Source organism: Phoxinus phoxinus (assembly GCF_949152265.1).
Source record: "Phoxinus phoxinus genome assembly, chromosome: 22".
Lineage (NCBI taxonomy): Eukaryota > Metazoa > Chordata > Actinopteri > Cypriniformes > Leuciscidae > Phoxinus > Phoxinus phoxinus.
Genome location: NC_136897.1, coordinates 13,007,922 through 13,025,437, shown reverse-complemented (window position 1 = coordinate 13,025,437; position 17,516 = coordinate 13,007,922). Strand labels below are relative to the sequence as shown.

The following is a 17,516-nucleotide window of genomic DNA, read 5'->3' as shown; positions in this document are numbered from 1 at the left end:
AAATTTCCCAGGCAGGAGGGTCTTACAACCTTGTCAGAATCGAGATGAGAACTTCAAACAAATGTCAAGCAAAGTCCAGGAGGAAGTTCTGCTACGTTAATAAGTTGCAGGGAGAATAGATTACTAAAAGAAGCAGCTATCTGAAGTCCTCTCACATCATGTCAAGGGCAAAGAAAGGAGAATTTCAGGAACATCCCCATCCTCCCCCATGCACTAGATAAGATGATTTCATCCTGAATCCACATATTCCAGCTTTATCATTTATCAAGCTCTGAGCCTAAATGTCCCATCATTGACCCTCCAAACACAAACTGTCAGAGCAAATGACATTCATAACACTCATGCCCTTTCGTCTGTCAACTCCCAACCGCCACATACCACATCTCAGTATAAGAATGCTGAGTAATGTTCATCAGCATCGAATCAGAAAAAAACACCGTCCTCAAAAGGTGCCGTACAAACTACTGAAAATGTAACTACATTTTGCATCTGTCCTGGGCTCAAACAGACATTGCATGATTCAAAACAAAGACTTAGGCTATAAAATGTCTACTACCGTTTCAACTAAAAGGATTAGGTCACTCCAAAATTAAAATTTCCTGATGATTTACTCACCCCAAGATGTTCATGTCTTTCTTCAGTCGAAAAAGAAATTAGGTTTTTGAGGAAAACATTTCAGGATTTTTCTCTATATAGTGGACTTCAACTGGGGCGGGGACCAATGGGTTGAAGGTCCAAACTGCAGTTTCAAAGGGCACTACATGATCCCAGCCGAGAAATAAGTGTCTTATCTAGCGAAACGATCATTCATTTTCTAAAAAAAAAAATTATATATATGATATACTTTAACCACAAATGCTCGTCTAGCACTAGCTCTGCGATGCGCCATACATTGTGTTTAATCACGTTGGAAATCAAAATCATCCGACATCATTGCTTTATACCTTTTTAAAGGGCGTTTGACCTAGTCTTTGCATGTTCACGTTGTAAACACTGGGTCGGTACTTCCACCTACATCACGCGTGACCTTTCCAATGTGACAGCGTAATGGGTGAAGTCGTGGACGTGAATCGCAGAGCTAGTGCAAGACGAGCATTTGTGGTTAAAGTATAGAAATGTTTTTTTTTTAAAGCTGCAGTCGGCAAGTCTGGCAGTTTGAGGGGACTTAGCCAAAATGTTTAATGTTTACAACTCTCATGCCCCTCCCCCACTACCACAGAGTACCTCCCATCGAGTTCGCGAGCTCGTCAGTGTGTTCACTTTTTCTCTCCGCCATCACGCTTCGTACAATCCAACACACCTGCGAACTTCAGGCGTGTGCATGTGATATTGTAACGTGCGCGAGGGGGGATCTGTGTCGTGTGCACAAACTGTGATCGACAGTCAGATCTCACACAGCCCTGCGCTGATTGGACCAGAAGAATCGGGAGCGGTGGACTTTTGCAAAACAAATAACAGGCTCTAGGTGGAGGTAGAAGCGCGGGGTTTTTTTTCTAAAATCAGCTGATTTATGTTGTTCTGTCAGAGCATAGTGTCGAATTCAGTGAATGTGCTAAAAAATCTTGCCGACTTCAGCTTTAATTACTGATCGTTTCGCTAGATAAGACACTTATTTCTCGACTGGGATCATGTAGTGCCCTTTGAAACTGCAGTTTGGACCTTCAACCCGTTGGTCTCCCTTGAAGAACAACTATATGGAGCCTCAAAAACCTTAATTTCTTTTCGACTGAAGAAAGACATGAACATCTTGGATGACATGGGGGTGAGTAAATCATCAAGATTAATTTCCCAAATAATTGAACTAATCCTTACAGTTTGATCTCATTAGAAAATGTACCAATTGTTAATCTAGGATCTAGTAGTGTTTCTCCAGAATTCCATGTGGCAACACTCATTTTTGTCTTCTTGTATAAGAGGCTGAAAGTAACACAATGACCTACACCATTTGACATAACACATAAAAATATATAGATGAATGAATATATAAATAAATTTATAAAGTAGCAAAACAATTAAATTTTCATAGATTTTTACAAATGAATATATTTGTATTCAAAATATTTTCTTTATGTCACTACTATTACAATGTGCAAAAAAAAAAGTTTCAAGTCACCAAGGATAAACATTTTTTTTTAAAGAAATGATTCATACTTTTATTCAGCAAGGACACAATCCAAGCTGACAAAAAAAAGACATTTATAATGTACGGTAATGACCCTAAAATATATATTTAAAAAATGTTTCAGCCTGGCAAACGGAAGAATTTAATGTTTATCCTTCATGCACAGTACTGGGCACTAAGCTGGCCAACACAAAATGACTTCCTGTTAACGAACTGATTAATCAGATTAGAAGATTTTCAAAAAGTTATTTTCTCCAGCAGAGCTCACACTGAACTGACGGTTCTAAAGTAATGCATCTCATTAATGTAGCTCTTCTTGCCTCCGTGAAAACCATATGGCTATAGCAAAATCAGTCTATATGAATAGCTTCTTCTACGGTACCTGAAGGGCTTTCTCAAGTTCTGCCATGTTGCCGGCCTCCCCCACCAACACCACCCTGGTCTCAACTCTGGGCAGTGCATCTGAAAAAGAGAAAAGACCACAGGCAAAGGTGAATCTCTATGGAAATAGACTGGGAGAAAATAACCTCTTGTTATGTTTGTGCGCAGCAAAACGGTCCACACTACAGAAATGTCAGATGATATAGGGTTGACCGAGAAGGAGGGCGGTTCACTTACCCTCTGTCTCGTCTGCGTGTAGACCGAAGAAAAATTGCTCCTTTGTGGTCTCGGCCATCCGGGAGTCGTAAACGGAGGAGTCCACCAGCAGGCTGCGGCCCGGCCCTAAAGTAACTATGCTGCTGTCAGCCATGGCGCTGTGACAAGGGGTGGCGACCCAGTCCTGTCCAGAATATCAAAAGCTGGAAGCCAGAGAGAAAGTAGTGAACAAGGGCAGCACAGGCACAAAAATAAGAAACAATCAATTGAGTTCTAGGAGGGAATGAAGGATAAAGGGATAAGATAATCAATATATGTATGTATGTGTGTGTGTGTGACACTAAAATGAATCTTCTTAAAAGCAAATCAACTCAAAAATTAAACTCACCAGCTGCATAAATCTAATGAGTTATTCTGAATGCAGCATTACAATAATAAAATTGTTGCAGTTGATTAATTCTCTCAAATGAGTAACAAAACATTGCATTAGGGTGTACATTTTGATAGGTAATGAAGTTTCACATATTGTAAAGATCTGTCAGCTTTTTAGAGAGCAACGCTATGACAGCTGATTGGCAGCTGCAATGCACTTCAATGACATGCGCTAGCATAGGGGTGGCTAGCTAACTTCTAAACAAAAGAGTTTCTTCTTAAACAGAGCCTTGTGTTTAGCTTTAAGCAAATGTATAATGAAAACTTACCGTTTAAAACTCTAGACCAGATTTGTGCTGGAAAATGTTCTGGTGAATGAAGAAACACTGAGAGTTCGGCTAGATGCCGAACCAGCTGAGCAATCTGAGGTTATGTTAGCCAAACTATTGATTAAAACTAACGCCTGCAAACGTAAACACCGCTGTCGCCGCAATAACACGTAGAGTTTGCCCGAGTGCGAAATAATACGGTTAAGTTACGAAAATAAGTTTAGTTGGAATTTTAAGCCCATTGTATACGCTCATTTGATAGGTGGGTTTCTGCTCAAATCTCTCTCTGAATTCAAAAAAGCAAGCAAACATGAGAGCTCAACGCCGATTGGCTGAGAGTGAAGAGCTCGGCGGAAGTTCTGAAGCGACGCCTCTGCTCTGATTGGCTTTTGAATTCAAACGGCGATGCACGCTGCGGCTCCGTCCGTGATAGAATGACACAACATTTACATTTAACATAATTTAACATTATGAATAAAACACAAAATACTGATGTAAAGATAAAATTGCAATCTAAGTCATAAAAACACCCAAAAAAAGCGAACTAAAAGACAATGTTAATTAATATAGAACAATGAAAATCATTGTTTAGCCTCAGGCAAAATAACACATTTATTGTAGGATATCCATTTATAATATAATATCTTCATGTGGGATTTTCTTTGGTATTGTAGAAACTGTATTATAATATATATTATATTAGGCTACTAGGTCTAATTGTAGTTGTAAAGTAATCAATTGAAACTATTTGCAAATGATATTTTATTTTTATTTAAAAAATGCACACATTTATGTCTATAGCAGAACATTTCTTCTCTCATCACATTCGTTATTAGATTACACGTGCATTATAAATTAGCCTAACATGAATCATGTAAATTATTAATGATAGCATATTTTCATAATGTTTTGTCATCCTGACAACAAACAGAGCAGTGCATGATAATGGAGTGCAGCAAAGCAGCATCAGGAATATCTAATATTGGGCACATTTGGGCAGGACTTGTCTCCCTCAATAGTGGTTACACTTTATTTTGATAGTCCACTTAAGACATTCTACTAACTATAAGTAACTTTTCAACTACATGTCAACTAACTGTCTGTAATATTAGAGTATTAGTAGACAGTAGACTATTAGGTGGCTTGGAGAATAAGTTGACTTGTAGTTGTCAAGTTACGTATCAGTTGAATGTCTGTTGGGACTGGGGAGCATCAAAATAAAGTTTTAGCAGATAGTCTACTAATCATCTAATGACAGTTAGTTGACATATAGTTGCAAGTAGAATGTCTAAATTGGACATTCAAAATAAAGTGTTACCTATATTATATTATAAAAAAAATATGCATCCTGCACTGGAAATCCCATATTATTATTTTTAGCCTACTGTAGTTTATAGCAAATACAACTGTAGTAACAATAGTATTTTAATGAAAAATACGGTATAGTAAATTTTTAGTTGAATCAAACTAAAGAAAGACCACGTATGAAAACAAATGAATGCACGATTAAATTATGAAATGTATAGTTTATTACCTTAGCATTCACTCACATCTCAAATGTGAACTCTTTTGTCCGAAAGATTAAAACCTATCCTCCTGCACTGTCCTGGTGTGATCTTGCCCAATTATCAGCCTTTGAAATGCCCTCCGCTCATCCGCTTTCCTGCTGACAGAAGTCTCATTCTTTCTCCTGCCCGGCCTGGCCTGGTTTCGGGCAGGAACGACTCCTGATAAATAGACTGCCAGGTGTCTTCAAAATCTTTAGACACCTGAAGCCAAAGTGAAGGCTGCTGGAGTGCACTTTTTTTTACTCGGTTTCAATGCTTGTCACATCTCTCAGGGTCTTTGTGTCCCGCTCTCTCCACTCTCTCCTGCCGCCCCTCAGGAGTTTTTGGGGAGTTTGAAAGCATTCTCTGTAGAACAAAGCCAAGTGAATCTTGCCTGTCCCTCTCTCTCCTCGCTGTCCTTCTCTCAGACTGGCTCTTCTCTGTCGCACACTCTCAAAGCTTCCAATTACAAACCAAAAAACAGCCTAATGGAACACAGTTCTCAACCAGAAGTTCCTGAAGGTTCTCAAGTGGATCCGCGGAGAAGATTTTGTTCATTTTATCACATTTTAATCACAAACTTCGGTTGAGGCTCCATAGTCTCCGTATGAAAAGTCATATGGTTTTGCAATGAATGTATTTCATTATGCATATGAAAATCTACAGAGTCATGTAATACATAGTAATATTGTCCATAGGGAAGCTGTGAAAAGCAAAATATTCACATATGTATGCACAGAATGATGATACCAAGAATTACATCGGCATTCAATATCAAATCTTTGTGCTTAGATATTTACATTCAAACGAATAAAGCAACTCAATAAGATCAGATAGATATCAGAAAGCAATCAAACTGCATTTAAATCGCAATCATATGTGGATATTTACGGTTATGAGACGAAACATTTGGCATCATTACTACATTCACTGTCAAACTGCGGCCCGGTTCAGGAAGGATACAGTACATCAGATTTCTGTATTGGATTCGGTTACTTTTGAGCACAATCGGACAACATTCATGCGCAGTACTGTAAAATAAACAGCAAAGCTGGAATATTTATGCTACAACAATCATTTTCTGAAATATATATAAAAAAAATCTGTAAATGTTACACATTTTTCCTACATTTCGAGATTATTTACAACCAGACCATGATAGAGATGAATGTATCACGTATAGAGGCAAACATTTGAGGAGGATTACAGATATGTCAGCTTTCCAAACAGCAGAGCAACGAAGCTTTACAGATGGCTTATGCAACTTTCCTGTCAGAATATAAAAGAGAGTATAAATATTGTACATTTAATTCATCAAAAGTGCTGTGTTTCTGACCAGCAGTCTCATAAACAACAAAACAAATCAAGTCAGCATTTCAGTGGAAGTTTCAGCAGGACGGAACGGTCTCGAGTCTCTTTCTCTCAGTGTTTTCGCACAACGCCCGGTGTTCACAGAGGTCCTTTGCGGTTATATCCAAATATGTCTCTTTAAATACCCCCGCATTTGCTGCTAAGGCACAGCAGAGTGAACGCACGAAGGCTGCATGCTGAATTTATGACTCGCGACTGCAGAATGTTGTCAAAGTGACGTCAGCGCTGCATGGAGAAGGCCAGAAAAGACCGGAATCTGTTCTGATTGGTCAGTGTCATCAGAACGCTCGTATAGCAGCAGACTTGATCTATTCCTTCAGCGGAGCAGATGTCTGTGTAGTATTACAAAAAAGCTGTTGTCGAGCATGACGTGTAAGCATGGGGAAAGCGAGGACACATCGCGGGACGTCCAGCATGCAAATCTGCTGTCCTGAGCGGGACGTTCAGCATGTGTCGTCCGCGTCCTCTGTGTTGGTAAGGGCGGCGGTGCAGAGGTCACTGAAAATATCTGAAATGAAATAAAAAAAAGAGAAGATTAGTTACGTGACGTGCCGTCTTTTCATTCCGAGCAACAGGAAACAGGTGGCAAACAAAACCAGACCTTGCAACAGCACTCGATCATAGCAAGGACAAGATCCACACAAACAGGAAAGCAGAAAAGACACGACAAAGACGCAAACCTTCAAAGTAATTACTGTGCTTTACGTCTTTTGAAATGGGATGAGGGAGTTTTGTTCCTCTATGGTCAACACAGGTGCAGAAGCTTGAAGCGCAACATGAAAAACATAAAAACACTTCAGTATATTCTGAATGAGCTCTAAACGGCTGCAGGGCTCAACTATAAGGATGAATCTATTGGATAAGGATTTGATGCAAAGACTGAAATGTTCAGTCTTCAGGGTCACATGATCCTTCAGAAATCACTCTAATATGCTGATGTATTAATGTTGGAAGCAATTGTGCTGCTTTTTTATTATTTATTTTTTAACCTGCGATACTTTTTTTCAGGATTCTTTGATGAATACTAAGTTTTAAAAGCATTTGTTTAAAAAATAAATCTTTTGTAACAATATACACTACCATTCAAATGTTTGGGGTCAGTTTTTATTTTTTCTGCCTTTTTAAAAAAAATAGATGAATACTTTTATTTAGCAAGAATGCGTTAAATTATAAAAAGGTGATAGTAAAGATTTATATTGTTACAAAAAAATCATAATTAATAAATGCTGCTCTTTTTAACTTTTTATTCACCAATGAATCCTGAAAAAAGTATCACATCTTCCAAAAAAATATTGTGCAGTGCAGCTGTTTCCAACATTGATAATAACTGAGTGTTAAATTAGCATATTCAAATGATTTCTGAAGGATCATGTGACACTGAAGACTGGAGTAATTACGCTGACAATTCAGTTTTGCATCACGGAAGTAAAATATTATTATTAAATTGTAATAATATTTCACAATAGTACTGTTCTTTATTTCTGTATTTTTTAATACATAAATGCAGGCTTGATGTGCATGAGAGACTTCTTTTAAAAACATTAAAAATAGTTATGCTTCCAAACCTTTTTAAAAAAATAATCCTAAATGATTACCTTTGATTCAACTAAATAATTACCTTGATTCAGAAATTTACAATTTATTGACCAAAAGTGACAGTAAAGACTTTTACATTGTCACGGAAAAAAAAATTAAGTAAATGTTTTCTTTTTAAATGAATTAATCAAAAAATCTTTTTAAAAAAAGTTTCAATTCTGAAAAATATTAAGCAGCACAACAGTTTTTAATCCATATATTCTAAATATATTAAAATACAAAAGATATTTTAAACTGTAATATCATCTCACATTATTACAGCTTTTACTGTATGTTTACTGTATGTATATATTTTGTGGTCAGTGTTAACGGGGCAAACATCCTCACAGTTGAGTCCAGAGCTGCCTCAGCTCTTAGTCAAAGCTTAATATGCAGCGCCTTGTTATTAGTATAGCGAAAGTCTGAGAAAACCAGCCAGACAAGACCGAGAGTGGCATTATGAGCACGCCAAGGATTCATGGAATGAAGTGCATGCCTGTGGAGGTGATGTCATGCACACCTCTTAAAAAAAGCAGACTGCAAACAGGTGCCTCCGTCAGTCTCGCCGTCCACTGACCTACATCTCAAATTACAGCCCGTGTGTTTCACGACGGTGTCTTGTGTGCATTCACATGTAAGAAATGTGTAGTAGAGCGAGAAGGGACTGAGTGACATGAGAGGTCAAAGTGCATCATCTAATGCATGCATCGCCATAAAAGATGTAATCCTCATAAAGTATGCGCTAAATGAATTTTATGGTGACCATCAGTCTGAACTTAAGTGTGTCCAGAGTGGTGATGTCAGTCATGCCCTTCTGCCGCTCTTCCTGGGATTGGTGTGCGGTACCAGAGTTACTGTAAAGGTCTACTTCTTCTGCTGTGGACTGCAGGACAGTGGGTGGCACCAGTCCTGTCTTCTGAGTTCTAAGGTTCTTGACTAGCCTAGAACATGAGAGACAGTGTTCATCTTCAACGGCATTCAAACGACGAAAGAGGTTTGATGGACCTGTTAGCCTATATATGGTGGCCCACAATACAAAACAATGTACTAAGCCAAAAATTAAGCCACAGCACAAGAAACGCAGATGCACTCTAAAAGATGTTGGGTTGTTTTAACCCAATTTTGGGTCAAATTTGGACAAACCCAGCCATTGGGTTAAACATTTTTAATTGCATTTTTGATCCAACGTTTGGATTTGTCCACATTTTACCCAAAATTGGGTTAAAACAACCCAGCATTTTTTAGAGTGTGACTACTAGATTAGTATCCAAATCTGATCGACGTGTTTCCAGCAGGACAGTGTATTGTAATGGACAAACGTCTGATCTAAAAAGTATATTTAGCTAACTTAAATCATATAACATTGACTTATTGTAGCACGTTCTGAAAAATCTTGATTTTCCAAGTTGACACTGCCCCCTTGTGGCCAGGAGCAGTTTCGTGAATTAAGTTGCAGTTTTGCTCTGTACATTTTTGTGTTGTGCACCTATGGCCGTTTTACTTATAGGTTAAGCTACATTTATTCAGTTAGGCTTTATTATTTTTTACGGAGCCCATAAAGGAACATGGTAATGGGAAAATTGAAATAGGAGGAAAATCTAAAAACTAAAGCTGTTTTCGAAATCACCTCCTATACCCTCATTCACTATTTCCTACATTACTTCACTAAAATAGTCGACTTAAATGAGAATGAAAACGAGTGAGCAAATTTGTACATTGAGTGCACTGGAGAAAAAAAGTATGTTGGTTGAAATAACTGTCGATATAATCCCTGATTCCAGGAGAACACACTGTAAAAAAATAATAATAGTAATTTCAACTTAAATTACATTAAACTGACTTTAAAAAAATGAGTTGAATCTTGTATAACATTAAAAACACTTGAAAAGTTTATATATGTTAAAAACATATGTTGTCATAAGGTATTGATCATATAATTTTTTACAGTGCATATCTGAATCATTTTCCAGGACCAACATGGATAATACAGTGGATGTATTAATACATGTCCTGTTTGGGTCAAGTTTAATAAGAGTACACTGTGAAAGTTGCACATGATTTTGTAGGTTAAAACTGAGTTTTATTGGTTACGCCATTGGATACTGGGATTATGTTGTGATATTGGCGAGCAATATCAATGTAGACAGTACAGCCCAACCGCATCAAGTTTCTTGGCTGTGTATCGCATACACTCCTCCTGACACAACTGAGCAAACTCTAGCATCATGCGGCTCAAGCTACCTTAACTTTAGCTTGACTCTGCACAATGTCAAAACATCCACATCCATGAAAGCCTAGAAAACTTCTTATGAAGGGTTTGAAGGGGTTGATTGGTGAGCAAAGAAAACTTTGAAACACTTTACAAAGTAGAAAAATGACTGGAGACAGTTTTCAAGATTAAATATGTATGAGATACTGCAGAATATGGCTGGCTTTTTCATTTGAGTGAAGAAATGTTAGATTAGGTGGTATTTAGCACCCCCAAAAGTATTAGAACCCTGTGAAACCTCTCTTTCATCTTTTCATCGATTGGTTAAATGACAAATAAGGGTGTAAAAAGAATAATAAAGTAGAAAAAAAGCCAATTTCTTATAAATGCAATTTAAGAAGTTTCAATTTAACAACTCTGAAAATGCCATTTGGCATAATAACTGATTTTCATTTAGATTATATCATTAAGATCGAGTACATTCATGTTATAAAGACATTAAAATTATAATATTATATTTTTTTTCTGTAATTTAATTACAGTTAACTTCTGATGTGATTGCATTAAATACTATACAACAGTTCTATATAAAACAATAGTGCATTTAACATAAAAATGTAATGTTTAACTGTAATGTATAATTACATAAACAATGTTAATCGGTATGTAATTAATATAACCTTCTCCCTTTACACACTTTGGTCAGTTCAAGAATAATTTATGCAATTGCATTTTGTTTATTGGAAAGAATAAAAAGTCCAGTTTTGTGTCTATATCCTTGTATTGTTCAGCTGGTCGAGGTTGATATGAGAGTACATTTAGAGATAGTCATTAGTACAGTAATAGCTAGTAAATAAATTATTTTTTGGGGTAACTTACCCAAGACGTTATACACATACAGTATATATGTGTGTTGGATTGGGACTTGCCCATCATAAAAAGGTATATTTTAAAAATTAAAGAGAGGATACAATTATATTTTAAGGGACTTTCAGGTGGTCTGAAGGGGTCTCTGGAATATAATTTCCTGTTCTAAGATTTTTATGCTTTTTCACACGTTTCTGCCTGTCGGATGCTCTACATGCCTTTTGGGTTTTTCAAATATTAATAAGCAGAAGCAGTTTTGGTGAAATATATTTTGTTCTCTTCAAGAATATTATTAATTGATTGAGCTTTTTTCTTTTCTTCATTAACATCAGGGCAGTTTTATCACCCTGACAAAAATTACTTTTATAATAGATATTAAAAATAGACTCATCATAATAAACCGATCCGAACAAAAAAAAAAGAAATTTGACAGCCCAATTTCTAAATAGAGAATGGCTTGGTTGAATAAAATCAACAAATTACTGATTCTGATAACATTTTCACGAGACTCCTATTTTGACTGTGTGGGGTATTTAAAAGCAAAACCTTCGAATAATGATATTAAGAGAGCTAAAAATTAGGACTTTTCTCATTACTCACCAATGGCCATTCTCAGACTCTTCCAGGAATTGTACTAACTCTCCAGCCTCTACGGAAAGATCCTGAGCGGTTCCCGACTCGTACGTCAGCTGCACCTGATAGCGATCATTATCCCCCTTAAGAGAGAGACAAAGAAGTGCATCATTTATTTCAGGGTCACGGCATCAGTTTTGGGGTTTATTGGAAAAGTTGGATTCATACAAAGGCCTGCGTTTAGTCTTATCTTAGAAATATCATCAGTTGTTTATTCAAGGATGCCCTCTGGTGGTAGGAACCATGTATGTGCGGTTTAATTCCCTCTAGTCACCATTAAAGAGGTTCTGAATGACTTTATGCTGCATAGTTGCTATTAAGCCTCACTTCTGAAGCACATCTCCACTCCTCATGCATCAGGCAGGATTAAACACAGAGAAACTCCTCTGGGTGTTTAAGAGTCAAGGATAATCTGGCCTCCCTTCTGTATTAACTGCAAAATGTTGCTATCTTTTATCTGAGCTCATACAAAATCAGTTAAAAAAAATCTCTCTTTTTTTTTAAAGGGACATTTAAAGGGATAGTTCACCCAAAAATGAAAATTGTGTCATTAATTACTCACCCTTATGTGCTTCCAACCCTGTAAGATTTTCGTTCATCTTCGGAACACAAATGAAGAATTTTTTGATGAAATCTGAGAGATTTCTGTCCCTCCATTGACTATCTACGCAACTACCACTTTGACGCTTCAAAAAGTTCATAAAGAGATCGTAAAACTAAAATCCATATGAATCGAGCGGTTTAGTCCAAATTATCTGAAGAGACACGATCGATTTATATGATGAACAGATTTAATTAATGCTTTTATTCACATATAAACATTCATCAACTCACACATCAGTTGTGGTAAACGGAAGCTCGGGCATGGAGGGACAGAAACTCTCAGATTTCATCAAAAAGATCTTTACCGGTATTTGTGTTCCGAAGATGAAATACATTTTTGGGTGAACTAATCCTTTAAACCCAAAAGTTACTATACTTAACCTCATATCATTCCAAACCTCTTCTTTTTCTGTCTTCTGTGGTAGATATTTTGAAAATGATGAAGTCAGTGAGGTCCAAATAACATTGAGACATTTTTCAAAATTTCTTCTTTTTTTGTTGTTGTTAAAATGTTTAAACGGTCTCATTTTAAACTACGGGTATTCTTTCCAATTTCTTAAAGAGAAACCGTAATATGTGAAAATATTTAATGTGTGTGAAAAAGTCAATAGTAAGAGATATTTCAAAATAACTGAAAATATATATTAAATAAATGCAAAAATTATAATTTTTATATTAAAATATGAATAATGATTGACATGAGAGATTAAATGAGAGTAAATAATGGCAGAAATCGTTTTTGGTGAACTATTTTTTAGTATTATCCTATAATATTTTTTGTCCTTCAATACAAAAGAGGAAGGTGAGATATGTGGACAAAATGTGGAAGAAGACGTTTACGTTTTTGTTATGTCCTTCATCCTCTCCATCTGAGGAAATGGAGAGTTCTTCAGCACTAGAAGGAATGGTCTCAAAATCCTCAGCGTCCATTGATGGCAGACGCCGTTGATTCCATCCTGGAAAATAGCACACACACACACACACACACGAGTTAACATCATTCAGTAAAAACCTTACGAGAGACGACACTGGAATAGTGCTTGAGTTTGCCGGGGGGGGGGGGGGGGGGGGAGATGTTGAAGCACTCAATGAAAATAACTCTGACTGATTCTGTCACTTTCAGGCATCGAATGAGGAATGAAAATAGACGAAAACACCCGAGAGAACCCAATATGATTGGCATATCGCTGCCTGTTTTCACATGATTACCTGGTTGAGACGCAGACCTCGGCACAGCGGGCTTGGTACCGGCGGTACCTTTACTTTTGCTCTCAGCGGGAAGTGCACCTCGCATGGTGTCTGTGAGGAAAATTCACTGTCTTATCAAACATGACCTCTATGATAGTAGCGATGCATGTGAAACGAAACCTCACATTATCATGGACACATCAGTCACAGTTAACTGCCAAAAAAAGGTACAAATAACAACAGGAAGTCACTCGCACCCACTGAAATGTACACATAACCTTATTCGACAAACAGAAGCACAAAATAGAGGGAAACGATAGATTTGGACGATGATGCACACTTGAACTGAAAACCACCAACACAAAATCACAGCGCAAGCATAAACACTTGAAATCAGAATAGATCAAAACAAGTTTGAAATGTGGTAGATTAATGCAGGCTCAACAACAGATAAGGCTTTTCCAAAACTGCAAGTGTTGGTAGACATCTGTAAGAATGGGTTGGAAATGACAAATCAGTCATGTTTGGCCATGCATGCCATCATTTTTCAGTAAAACAAAAGTGTTTTATGGATTTCTTGGACTTTCTCGTATGATTATAATAGCTGTATAATTTCAGACTGTTCTTGCAGATTTTAGTCAAGATTAACTTAATAAATATTCAATGCAAAACTAATGAAAAAAAGTTAAATATTAGCATGTAAGAAATACATGTACAAATATCATTTAAATTAATAAAAAATATTTTTTAAAAATAACAATTTATGAAATGATAAATGCATGTAAAAATGTTAACATTATACCATTCATTATAATGTAGTTTTTTTTCTATTGAGCCCTGTTATAGATGTAAATAATACATATAATATTATTATAAATATAATACATTTTATATTTTAAAATTAGAAAGTACAAATTAAAATGATAAACACTTTTTAAATAAATGCATGTAAAAATATATATTTTAATCTATCTATCTGTGTGTGTGTGTGTGTGTGTGTGTGTGTGTGTGTGTGTGTGTGTGTGTGTGTGTGTGTGTGTGTGTGTGTGTGTGTGTGTGTGTGTGTGTATGTATGCATATATATAATGCATATATATAATGCATATATATATATATATATATATATATATATATATATATTATTATTATGTTAGATGTGATTAATCGATTTGACAGCACTAACGTGAGTGTTTGTATGCACACATACATACATACACATATATTATTATTGTTTTAAAATATGTACAGCCCTGTTAATGAATGCAAACCAAAAGGTCTAAGGTTCAGGTCCTAGTAGAGGTGATCCTGCAACTAAAAAGATTTTTAGAAGATCACATACTTGGTATTCTTAACTCCAAATTGTTCCAGAACAACTGTCCTGGTAAATAGCGTCCTGCTGTTTTGAATAAAACCACCTGGCCTCTTACTATAGACAATAAATGAATAAAAGCAAACCAAAAAAACAACATCTTACAAGGACTATTTTCAGCATGCAACATGCCGTGCTTTCCATGTGGTACCTTCATAGCCAAAAGGTGTAGGGTCGCTCTTGATCTGATGCCTCTTGCTCTTAAGGCTAGAGGAGAGAGGAACTAAGCACAAACATGCATTTCTTTTAGGATTCAAGTCCGGCTCATCTATCACATTCTTTCAACCTATCCATCCAAGATTAATAATCACACTAATTTTTCATTATTCCCCTGCAGTTGCAACGCTTTCATCACAATAAAAGAGAATAATGGGCCCACAAGAAACAAAAGGCTCATGTGCATCTAAATTCTCATTCACATTCCCAGAGCTGCGCGGCGGGGCTTCACTGCTAAATGTCATGCCAGATCCCAAATGTCAACTTATCAAGAGTCACTATTTATTATTCAGTGCAGCTGTCTCTTCATGTTTTTTAGGGGATTAATTTGCCACAAAGTGCACAGTTTGATTCTATGCATTTCAAAGATTTTATATGAGCTGCAATGAAGGAGTTTGGGATGTCAAAGGCTGATACCAAAAATGTATAACAATGCCAGTTTCTAGAAAGCCCAGTTTCAGTTCTAAGGAGGTGGGCTACAGGACTTTCAGGTTGGGCCAGAGAGTTGGGATATTGGGTTGCCAGTGTGCTAAGCCATTAAATAGGTGGGACAGGCCCACCCATATATATATATATATATATATATATATATATATATACACACACACAGTATATCTGACATAGACCTTTACCACATACCACTGACATTACCTGAAATACAGTAGTAAATACAGTAGAAATCCCTGCTCATTCAAGGACATTCATTTACTGCATACGGGGAGCAAGAATAATGCGTCTAAAATGTATATGCACATAACGTTTGTCCTCTTTACCATAACACTGTTATACTGAATGTATGAAGTAAAATGTTAGTTCACATGTGTTCATGCACGTGAGTAAAACCACACAAGCAGTGTTTTGTACCTTTAGTGCGCGGTGCAGAGGCGGAGCTGACAGTTGAGGCTAAAGAAAAGCGGCGAGTGACTTCAGTCTCCTTAGCTGCAGGATCTGAAGTCAAAGGTAGGGATGGGTTAGTAGTTAATCTGATTTAAGAGAAAACCGGATGAAGTGGTGAGATGAGAGACAGGCGGATGGAAGTTAGAGCACATTCTCTGACATGTTGAGCAATGGTTCTTCTGTGGGTGGCAGAGTTCAAGCCGAATACTGTTTCCTGCTCTCTCTCTCTCTCTCTCATTTCTTTCCTGTTGATCTCTCTCAGTACTTTTCTATCAACCGAAATAAAGTGCTGGTAGTCAGATGTTTATTTTAACACAAAGGGAAGTCAAGTCAAGTCACCATCATTTATAAAGCGCTTTTAACAGTATGGATTGTTTCAAAAGCAGCTTTACAGTTTAGCAGAGAACGCCAATGGATGTATTTGGAAGATCTAGAATTAAAATAAATTGACCTAACTGTAATTTGACAAAACTTGATGCCAACTTGACAAAGATTTGACAGACAGACAGACAGATAGATTTGTTGGCCTTGCTTTGGCCTTTAGGCAATTCAAGTCAATGGCACCTATGAATTAGAAACATCCTACTAAAATGCCAGTACTGTTTTGAAAATGTCAAGAGAATAGTGTAACACTACACTATGACGTTTGCTTGTGTTTGAAGGATCTCATTTCTTCTGTTGTCTTTAGCGGAGGCTGACCTGCTTTGCACACAATTCAAATTCCTTTGAGAATTTGACTGTTCTACGAAGCTCTTGAGGTTCCCACATTCCGTTCAGAAGTCAAAAAAAGTGACAAACTGACAGGGAGTGATGACGATGAATTTTAACAACAGGGGCAACAGGCACACATCAGAATGAGATGATAAATGAGTCCAAATAGAGACGAGCCATGGTGCTGCGCCGTTACCTGCGGGAAGAGACCTGCGGTTTGACAGGCCCTGTAAGGTGAAGCGCTTTCTAGCGAGAGCAGATCGCTCTGAGCCGAGGCTGGCTGAAGCGTCAGCTATAAGAGGAGAGGAGGAGAGGACTGCGGTTAAAGCAGCAGGTAGGAAAGGTGAGGTGAACAGCAGGGAAACGAGAGCAAGAAGGATCTGTCATGAAATAAAGATGCTTAGTCTGTGTCTGATAAGGTTGGGAATCAAAAATCGAAAAAATGTATTTCTGGAATTGAAAGGTCAGGAATCAGGTACTTGTTATAAAATAAAAACTTTATTCCTCTTATCGATTCCTTTGTGTGCATTTTAACATGACTTTAAACCATTCAAGCGCATAAAGACCCGCGCACTTTTCCCTGTGCTGAGCACGCATCCAAAACGTGAGCACAGAAAGCCGCCTCTCATACTATATAGTGTGTCTTTTTGCACTTGAACGGACAAATAATCACAAAAACATGTCAAAATATTCTTGTAAACACAGTCGTTATGTCTTAAGTGAACGTAGACAGTTGGCAAAGAAAACGGATAACAGTATATTGGATCTGTGCAGCTCTTAAAGTGACAGCAGCCTAATATTCCTGCTGCGGCGTCTAATCAAACAACAAAAGACAAAGAGAAGATTCATTTGCCGTTCTTGACTAAATAACTTTGTTTGTAATGCATATTTTATTTATAAAGTGTTATAA

At 37.0% G+C, this 17,516-nt stretch overlaps 2 protein-coding genes and 1 long non-coding RNA gene across 10 annotated transcripts in view; 1 reads left to right on the top strand and 2 right to left on the bottom strand.

Moving 5' to 3' along the window:
• ect2 (epithelial cell transforming 2) overlaps positions 1-3,786 on the bottom strand; it is a 33,816-nt gene extending 30,030 nt beyond the window's left edge. For 4 of the 8 annotated variants that reach the window (XM_079597214.1, XM_079597216.1, XM_079597218.1 and 1 more), the window contains exons 1-3: positions 3,421-3,754; positions 2,741-2,922; positions 2,505-2,584 (exon numbers count right to left, since the gene is read on the bottom strand). In XM_079597214.1, the coding sequence (XP_079453340.1) occupies positions 2,505-2,584; positions 2,741-2,873 (213 nt within the window). In that variant the 5' untranslated portion in view covers positions 2,874-2,922; positions 3,421-3,754. Of the gene's footprint in view, positions 1-2,504; positions 2,585-2,740; positions 2,923-3,420 lie in introns of all 8 variants that reach the window. The other 4 variants (XM_079597217.1, XM_079597215.1, XM_079597221.1 and 1 more) reach the window with 4 other exon arrangements.
• Positions 1-17,516, top strand: part of LOC306990423 — a 598,642-nt gene that overhangs the window by 560,247 nt on the left and 20,879 nt on the right. The gene's annotated exons all lie outside the window — the stretch shown is intronic.
• mcf2l2 (MCF.2 cell line derived transforming sequence-like 2) overlaps positions 5,588-17,516 on the bottom strand; it is an 81,827-nt gene continuing 69,898 nt past the window's right edge. Inside the window, 8 exon segments of the mRNA XM_079597206.1 lie at positions 5,588-6,846; positions 8,760-8,854; positions 11,590-11,705; positions 13,066-13,181; positions 13,435-13,524; positions 14,753-14,839; positions 14,934-15,005; positions 15,863-15,946. Coding sequence (XP_079453332.1) covers positions 6,782-6,846; positions 8,760-8,854; positions 11,590-11,705; positions 13,066-13,181; positions 13,435-13,524; positions 14,753-14,839; positions 14,934-15,005; positions 15,863-15,946 — 725 coding nt within the window. The 3' untranslated portion in view covers positions 5,588-6,781.